The 9,293-nt window shown below is 50.1% G+C and overlaps 2 protein-coding genes across 2 annotated transcripts; one reads left to right on the top strand and one right to left on the bottom strand.

The window, feature by feature from the left end:
• LOC110178466 (uncharacterized) lies at positions 1-7,893 on the bottom strand. The gene is made up of 7 exons (XM_086837936.1): positions 6,094-7,893; positions 5,675-6,033; positions 3,887-5,310; positions 3,586-3,826; positions 2,458-3,525; positions 1,388-2,380; positions 1-1,331 (listed from the first exon to the last, which is right to left on the bottom strand). The coding sequence occupies exons 1-7, from the start codon at positions 7,743-7,745 to the stop codon at positions 184-186; spliced, it is 6,885 nt and encodes a 2,294-aa protein (XP_086694062.1). The 5' UTR covers positions 7,746-7,893; the 3' UTR covers positions 1-183.
• A 730-nt stretch (positions 7,894-8,623) lies between these two features.
• LOC110178537 (uncharacterized) lies at positions 8,624-9,002 on the top strand. The gene has a single exon (XM_020945697.2). It carries the CDS (start codon positions 8,734-8,736, stop codon positions 8,965-8,967), a length of 234 nt encoding a protein of 77 aa, XP_020801356.2. The 5' UTR covers positions 8,624-8,733; the 3' UTR covers positions 8,968-9,002.
• The last annotated feature ends 291 nt before the right edge of the window (positions 9,003-9,293 follow it).

Raw genomic sequence — 9,293 nt, 5'->3', positions numbered from 1 at the left:
TCCGATTTATTGCTTGATGGATAAATACTGATTAATTTGGATTACTTGGAAATTTTGAAGAACTAAAACTATAGACCACCACGCGGCTGGACGGACTTATGCACTAAGTCGCGGATCGAAGCAGAGCTTCGGTCCCCGACAATGCATAATTTCCGGTCTCCTCCGCGCTCTCTTTCAAGGAGCTCACAGCCATTTCTTGGCTGGCGGCATTCGGCAGTCCAGATGGCTCGACTCTTTGTGACGGGGAAAGCTGGGCAGATCCTTGACCTCGTCCTTGTCCATGTAGGGTTTCTGGTGGAGAGTAACACCGGCGGCGGTGCGCACCAGACTGCGTCTGTAATTGGTGCCCGCGAGGAGATAGTTCACCGGAAACTTCATCATTCCCGGCCTGTAATGGGCAATGGGACTGAGGCCCAACAGGACAGCGGTGTTCTTACCGCCGCCGGATGATCTGTAGGGACTAGCACCGGAACAGCGATTGCATCCTATGTCCTGGTATCGGCGATCCACACCACCATTCCGCTGGCCCTCATTGGACTCTGTGTGATGATGATGTCGGTTTTGATGTCTGCCCCTTCGACGGGCTCTCCTGCGCCTGCGGCTGTCGCCACCGCCGCACTTGGAGCAGGAACGGGGCCAGGAGGCACTTCCCGGAAGGAAGAAGACCGGGGGATTGGAGTTCCTCTGGGAACTATCCGCATTTGAGGGCTCGTTCGGCAACGATGAGTCCTTGGATGCCTGCTGCTTGCAGCAGAAACGATTGAGATTTACCTGGCTGTTCTTCTTGTCATTCACATTGGAGTTGGTCATCTTGTTAGCCGGTTTGGGAGCATTCTGCTTTTCAGCAGGGGATTGAAATGATTCCAGGGTTTGGGAGAGAACATGCATCTGAGGAGGAGTGCATTTCCTGGGGTAGTAAGAACGATCGAGAGATTTCCCTGGAACCCTTATCCTGGGTCTGGGTTGCTTGAACTCCCTGGGCGGAAGGTCCTCTGGCTTGACATCAGTCGATCCTGCCGTCCTTCGCTTTTCGTTTTGGGCTTTCTTCTTCTTCTTCTTCTTGGGCTTATTCTTCTTTGCCTGATGTCCTTGAATGAAAATCTCAAGAGCCTGAGCTATCAGCATGGCAAGCTGTTCCTTGGTCTCGAATCCCTTGCGACAGAACTCGCAGTTGCAGGTGCAGGCGCAGTCGCAGCTCTGTCCATGATCCATATCCTCATCCGGGAAGTCATCATCATACGGTTCCTCTTCCCTCAAGTACGGAGCTTCCCTCATGCTGCAGTCGAAGCTGGTGCAAGGCGTACGACACGAGTATCTATAGTCATCATAGTCTGAAAGGGAAGAGTATTTTGTAGTTAAGTGCATCCTTTTCCCTTTTGAAACTTACGTTCTGAGCAGCAACAAGGATGGGGACGTGGACACGAAGAGTGACCCTGACCAGGACCCATATTGTAGCGGCAATCATTCGAGTGCTCATATCCTCTATTATAGTCCATGTACTCGTAGTTAGTGTGGCCGGAAATGGGATTATTCTGGTAGTTATTCGTATTATTCTGGCACTTGCTTGCATTTTGCTGATAGTAGCCGCTGTTTTGGGTGTTTTGGCTGTTTTGGTAACAAGTTGGCTGTGGATTCTCCACTTGACCTGCATTGCGATTCATGGCCATGGATAGTTGATCAAACATTTCCTGCTTATTCTGACAGTCCTGCAGGACAATGACATTGAGGTTCGGATTCGCATCGGCCTGTTGCCATTGTCCATTCTGGTTCGGGGTAGAAGTTCCTGGCTGTTCCTTCCCCTCACACTGACACTGGAGATAGTTGTTGACCGCCGTGTGGATCCTCTCATTGCAGAGGGGACACATGTTCTGGCCAGGCTGAATGATCTCCACCTGACCACAGAGTGGACAAATCGCATTGGTTCCGCCGGAGCGACGCTTGGTGTGATGCTTCTTCTGGTCTGGTGCAGCCTTAGGTGGCTTGGGCGACTTCCTTGGCTTCACTTGTTCGCCACAAAGAATCTCCTGGGAGCAGTTAGTGGAACGACTGGGAGACCCTCTTGAGCAGTTGGAGGAACACATGGGACACTGCATGTTCTCCTGGCAGGGTGAGATCGTGTAATCCGGACACCTATCGCAGTTCCTCAGCACATAAATCCTCTCGGGATTAGCCGGCTGACTGCCAGGACACGGATCGCTGGTTCGCAGGCGGGGATCGTGAGCTGTCTGGTGGGAGACATCGGAGACGCATGATTCGTGAGAGGAGTAGGTCTGGTTAAACGCCTCAGAGCTCGTCCTGTGGTCCATAATTTTGATGTTACCGAAAAGAGATTCATAAAATAAAATATGCCAATTCCAAGCTCCGACACGTGCCTCGAGGCCTATTGGTTGGCATCCCGAGACCTGGCCTGATTCCGCTTCTTGGACCGCCCGAAGAGCTGGCGCCAGCTCCACGGACTGCTGCGCGAGGTGGTGGGCACGTAGGGCTCACCAAAGACCCAGGACTGCAGTTGACCCAATCCCGTCCACTTTGGTGGCATCAGCATCATCGCAGAGAGTCTCTCCCTTCTGGGTTCCATGAACTCCTGCGGCCTCGGTTGAACGGGAACCGCGGGGTGAGTGCGAGGCTCCGCCGAGGAACGTGTATTGAGAAAGGCCCCTCGGTAATAGGGATTTATCTCCGTGCCCAGATAATTGGCTGCCCTCTGTCCTTGGTGATCTGCTGGCGGCGTAGGATTAGCAATGTGACCAGGGGCTAGTTTTGGGAATCTGGGTTCTGGTTGGGATGGCTGATGAGGTTCCACCTGATGGAAATGTTCCTGCTGCGGCTGCTGTTGTTCCTGTTCCCTTTCCTTGCGGTGGGATCGCTCTCTGTGGGACCGATGGCGATGCTTTGAAGGACTGGGGACTTCACCTCCCACCGGCATGCTCCTATGTTGCTGCTGGGGTGCTGCCGGGACAGCAAATTGAGGTTCTAACTGAGGCGCCATTTGTGGTGCCATTTGTTGCGTCATTTGTTGCGTCATTTGCTGTGGCATTTGCTGTGGTATTTGCTGTTGCATTTGCTGTGGCATTTGCTGTGGCATTTGCTGTGGCATTTGCTGTGGCATTTGCTGTTGCATTTGTGGTAAATTCGCAGGTGTCCTCGGAGCTGTGGAAGAATCTCTTCCCGACGTTGGAGCATTATCCCTTCCCGCCATTAAACCCAGACGAGGATCTCTGCCCGGCATCGAAGTTATGCGAGGATCTCTTTTCGACGTTGAAGCTATGGTAGGATCTCTTCCTGACGTTGAAGCCGAGAGAGGAACTCTTCCCGACATTGAAGACAAACGAGGATCTCTTCCCGGCATCGAAACCATGTGCTCAGGTTGACTCCGTCTCTGGGCAGGCGGCGGAGCAGCTGCTCGACTTGTGTGGTGATCGGAATGTGTCCTGGCTCGACTTTGGTAGGCGTTAGCGGGTGCTGGCACAGCCAATGATGGTCTCGGAGTGGAATATCGTACGGAACCATGTCCATTGGAGTAGTCTGCAAATAAGAAGAAACTAAAATTTGAACGAGAAAATGGAAAGGTGAGGGGAAACTTACTCGATCTCTGCGAGGATGTCCTGGTAGGCGACACAGAGAGACCCTCTGCGTATTTCTGCGTCCTCTTTAAGTTTGCAGCTATGGTACCCGTCTTATAGTGGTGATGATGGTGGTGATCGTTAGCTCCGCCCTGGCAACGCCGATCCTTGCAGCACAGGATCAGCTCGTACTTGGTTTTGAAAGCTGACGACTTGGGACGCGTCAAGTTCCGGCTGAGGGTCCTGTAGATGCACCGATTGCTCTGGAAACACAGAAAGAAAATGAATAGTCTCAGATGTTAAGGATTAGTACGCCATCTTACTGAAACCTCTGGCATCTTGGTCCTTGGTCTGCACTTGCAACAGCATCTTTGAGACGCTCCAGAGGCACATCTCTTGTTCGGCGACAAACACCTCTGCCTCATCGTCTTCTGGCAATGGGGACACAGCGTCATGGTCCGGTTTTCAGGACAACTGAAACGATAGCTCTTCACGGGCATCTCCATCAGGGTTTCGTTGGAGCAGGGCGGTGGCTTGCGACAACTCCGCTTGGTGCTTCCCGACTGGTGCCTCTGGCAGCTCGGCGACCGTGAGCTGGTTCGGAAGCATACCATGGGCTCCTCCATGGGGCAGGAAGGCTGCTTGCGACAACACCGTTGGGGCCTCTGGCAGCTTGGAGATCGCGAACTCGGCCGGCTGCAGTTATAGTTTCCGCAGCAATGCCCACTGTAGCAGGAGGTGGTCCGCACTATGGGGCTCTTGAGGCACGAAGCCCCTTGCCGATTCTTCTCCATATAATCGCTGGGCGTACTGCAGACACTGCTTGCCCTAGACTTTCCTCTCCGCGAGCAGCTTCTAGATCGGTTTCTGGACCTGGATCTCCCGCAGGGAGGCGGAGGAGGACACGGCCGCTTGGGAGCCGAATGACAATTTCCATGGACGTGGGAGAGAGCATGCTGACGAACCTCGCAGGACCGAGCCGCCGTTGTGGGTTTCCTTAGGTAATAACACTTGTCAGGGGGATTTATTCTGCGGCTGTGGGGACAACACCTCTCAACCGATTCCATCCTGGCTTCACAACAGCATTGCGATTGCTTCTGCTTCCGACGACGCATCCTCTCAAAGGACCCCTTTATACCAGCAAATCCTCTGGAATTCGATCGCTTGGGCGAGCAGGTCGTGGCAGCCGGTGTCATGGATGTGCAACTGCCCCTGGATAAGAGTCCCCGCCGAGATCCCTGGGAATATAAACTGCAATCCGTTGTCACATACACCGGATTCGGCTTGGGACTGTGCTGGAATCCCCTGTACTCCATGTAGTGGGTCGAGGGTGTACAGCATCCATAATCCATGACTGGCTGGACACATGTCTGGCATTGGCATTGGTGGGAAATCGGCATTATCATTGGGCTACAATCCTGGAATTCCTGATTCTGCCATCCCGAATTCTGCCATTGATTATCCTGGCAAGTACAGCAGTTTTCAACCTGATAGGTGGGCTGGCAATCACTCTGCGGAGTGTAATCACACCCGAGAACGGGAAGACAGTTTGGTTGCTGCAAATGGCAATCACAATCACCGCCACACATTCTCAGGCTCTCTGGGATTGGGCTCTCCTCTGGATTCTTCACTGGGCTCTCCTCTGGATGCTCCTCGGGACTCTCCTCTTCTCCCTTGGGTTCCATGGCTTCCGTGGACGTGCTGCTCTCGTTGCCACCATGCTCGATAGTCAGAGACAAGGGATTGACTATGTCAGCCATGGAAATAATGGAAAGGATTTGGGTTCTTAAGTAATTCCGGACAACATAAAGTGGTTACATTACAGATTTGGACAAACTTCTGAACGAGAAAGGTGTGTAGTTTTTTTACAGGAAAAAAAAGCCTAAACACCAAACAAATGGTGTTGACTGATAACTCAAAGAGCAAAGGATCAGGCATGAAAGTAGCAGTCATAGCTGTATTTTATTTCAATGGAAAATCCTCTCGCCAAAGGGAAAGTCTTGGGTCTAGCTTTATTCCACCAACTTTTGCTGGAATATAGCTTTACTTCAGGCTTCACCCATGGTCCAAGGTCAATTATTAATTACAAACAAAATGAATTAGTTCTGGCTAAAATTTAGTACAGCTCTGACCCCCCGATACACTCCAGAGGCGACTGTAGGCCTTGTTCAGGGTCTTGGCGGTCATGGGCAGATCCTCCCACAGCTTCCAGCTGCTTTTCGGATCTAGAACTGAGCACACGGATCTTGGACTACGCATTTGGATAATCTGTTTGGATGAGGTGCGGGATCGAATCCTTGAAGGAGTGCGGCTAAGATTCGATCGTCCTTGGCTTAGCTTCGAGTAATCCGGCTTGGGCCAGTGCAGGGGCCTTCTCATGGGCAGAAATGGCAGTGGACCAGAAGAGTGACATTCCAGGTCATCCAGGCGGCTGCTCAAACGCTTTCGCATCCTTTTCCGACGACCAAATCTGGGATTAAACCAGGTCTTCGTCAGTTTAGGCTATACTGTGCTTTTTTCAAGGACTTACCTGGGATACTCCTCCTGATAGGCATTGGCGCAGCGTTGCGAGAACTCCTCTTCTTCCCGCCGAATCCTTTCATCCCCTGTGGGGTTTCTTCTGTTCATCTCAGACTTGGTCAGCAGTTCACCTTCGTCCTCGTCCTCATCTGAGGCCACCATCAGATACACAGAGTACCGTTTCCGGAGACCACCATCATCCCCGCCGGATCCTGCCCTCAGCCGACTCTGCGTCCCCTGTGCGTCAGCTGGTTTCTCCTTGGATTCACACATAAGTGTCACCAGTTGCATCAGCGACTGACACATGGGATCCGCATTCAATCCCTTGACCTGTTCACTCCTCAAAAGTTCGTTGATATTGAGCTTCCTGGATCCCTTACCCGCTGTATCCAAGGTGGCTTTCAGAGGCACCTGTTTGAGGAGTTCACCCAAAGGATTAATCTGGGTATTGGTGGCCTTGTCCACCAGAGAAGTTCTGCTTCGATGTGGAGTCTTTGCGGGCTCCCAATCGGCTTGACTTTGTTCTGTGGTCAGGGTTATGGTGCTGCTTTCGTTTTCCAAATCCAGAGGATCCTTGGAGCGTATCTCGTCTCTGCTATACTTTACTCTCTTCCTGGGAACTCCAGGCTTTTCTTGCGGCTTGGTTGTGTCAGGACTCTTCTTGGTTTCCTGATAGGAAAAGTTTTGATTTCTATTCGGGATTTGGGGCACACAAATATCCGAGTCTGGATTTTCTATGAAGCTGCTGGCGAACTTCCCGAAATTAAAGTAATTACTTTGCTCCAGAAACTTCTGCTGCTGCTGCTGCTGCTTCTGGCGATGTTGCTGCAGTTGCTGTTGCACCTTTTCCAGCTCCAGGCGATGCTGCTGCTTCTGAAGCGCCGCCTTTTGGTGCTCCTGCCTTCTCTGGAGCCTCCTTCGTAGCTTCTGCTGCTTGTGGAGCTCCTTCTGCTCCTGCTGCTGCTTCTGGAGATGCTTTTGGTACAGAATCTGATGCTGCAGCATCCTCTGCTGCTCCCTCCTCAGCAAGTGCTGTCGCATCCTCTTGCTTGGCCTGCGTGGAGCCTCGGGCATGGGCTTTACCGGCTCCACCAAGGGCGCCTGAAACTGAACTGGTGCCTTGATGGTCACTCTTTTGGCATTGTGAACTCCAGCACTCTCCAGTTGCGACGTTTTCTTCAAAATACCCACAGGAACGGGCCGATGGGGCTGCTGATGCCAGGACATTTGATGCATTGGAACGGGCGCAGGATAACTGAGAAGGTTTCCCTGCTGATACTGAAAGGATCTTTGGGGTTGCAGGGTAGCCACAGGTCTGGTGGGTACTTGGCGGTAGCCAAGATGCGGAAATCCGGGCATAAGAGCACCCGGCTTGAGCAGAGTTCCCTGATTGCCACAGCATCTGCCCCACATGGTCTGGTACTCCCTCTGAAGTGGCAAGTGCTGCTGCTGCTGGGTTTCCCTGGGCTGCTTCACCAGTTGACGACGCGATGGACTCAATGGCGCTGCTCCGCCCAGCTTGTGGCACATCGAGTGCCAGTACTGGGGCATGGAGGCAACCAGGTGACCTTGAGGCCGCTGCTGCTGCTGCTGCCAGAAATTCTGGTAGGCGCTCATCGAAGCCTGCTTGGCCGAACTACTCAGAAGTCTTCTTCGAACCATTTTGGTTCCTTTAATTTAATTTAATTCAGGTAAAGTCTATGTTTGAAAGTTTCCACTGGCTCGCTCAACTCTTTCTCAATTTTGTCTTGCTTTTTCTCGAGCTTTTGTGGGTTCATTAAAAATTTTGATTGCATTCTATGGTCCATAATTATTATGGAAAGAAAGCCTTGACGGGGAAATCAAGGCTAGCCTGGAGTAAATTAAAAGATTTACACCTCTGTGAAGATTTTCCCATACCTTATTATGTTACGTCCTTATTAAATGTCAAATTAAGATTTTGTCCTTTAGAAAATATAATCTTAATTATAATTAATACTAAAATTCCCAACAAGTTTAGAAAATAGTCAAAAAAAAATCTTGTAAAAAAATGTTGAATTAAAGCAATTGTAATTTATTTATTCCTACATAAAGTATATTATTATTATAACTAATAATTACTAATTCTTATAATCATTTGATTTACTTATATTGTAAAGCTTCATTGAAGTTTTAACTTTTTTTCTCCAACTGTTTGAGAAACTTCCAGCTGACGTCACGCGACTTCTGATGCGTAACTCCTGCTCTCTTTACTTTTCCCTCTCTCATTTACCCAGAAGCTCCATCTCTTTCTCCCAACGCCCACGCACTTTACCGTAATAGTGGAATTCCCGGCTCCAGTTTCATTCAGCTGCCTGGCTGGCTGCTGGCAGAGAGCTTGAATCAATGGCCAGTTGGAAGTTTCATTCATGGCCGGGCCGTGGCGCCTTCCAGCCTTCCTTCCCTCCCTGCTCTCTTCCTGTCATCCTTCCGTGTTCATCCAGTGCGTATTCCAAGCTGCGCAGGCCATACAAACCAAAAACCGTTACAAAAGCAGGCGGGTGAAACTACGTAAGTTTGAAAATATCGTTAGGAACTCACTTCACACTTCACTGTTCACTAGTACTGAACGAATTTTTTGGTTTCCATTCAGTCTAAAATTTTTTTTTCAACTTTTCTAAGCGAGAAAAAGATGGTGTCCTTCGGTTGTATCGCCAAGGTGCTAAGAGGCCTCGAGTGCAAAACGAACGTCTGGATCAAGACTGTAAATCCAGGTTGGTACGAGGCCCGCGAATTCCCCAAGGCCATATTCACCGAGAAGGTGTTCCAGAAGACCAGCACCAAGAGCCACGAAAAGCATGATGAGCCCAATACCGCCGAGTCGGCCCAGAAAGCAGGCACTCCAATGCGGCAGCCATACTTCTGAGCTGAGAATCATTTCGAAAAATCGTGTTTTATATCCTGGCAAGTATATTTTTATTTTTAAATTAACATTTTAACTTGTAAGTCTTGTAATTACATTTACATTTAGATATAACCTCAATAGAATCACTGGGATTTAATGATAACTTACACATTTAAGTATATTTCTTCCCGAATAATATACTATTTTCCTCTTTCTCTTACAGATTTTAATTTACATTTCAAAATTCACATAAGCGGTGTGGAATAACGAATAAGAATTTCAAATCGCCCTGCTTAGTGTTGTCAACCGTCGAAATTTACCCTGGTGCGGCCCTGGAAGCATTTATC

The sequence above is a fragment of the Drosophila serrata genome, unplaced genomic scaffold (assembly GCF_035046125.1).
Source record: "Drosophila serrata isolate PLE 108 unplaced genomic scaffold, ASM3504612v1 contig_334, whole genome shotgun sequence".
In the NCBI taxonomy this organism is placed as follows: domain Eukaryota; kingdom Metazoa; phylum Arthropoda; class Insecta; order Diptera; family Drosophilidae; genus Drosophila; species Drosophila serrata.
Note: the sequence above shows the minus strand (reverse complement) of the source record. Positions and strands in the feature narration are given on the sequence as shown.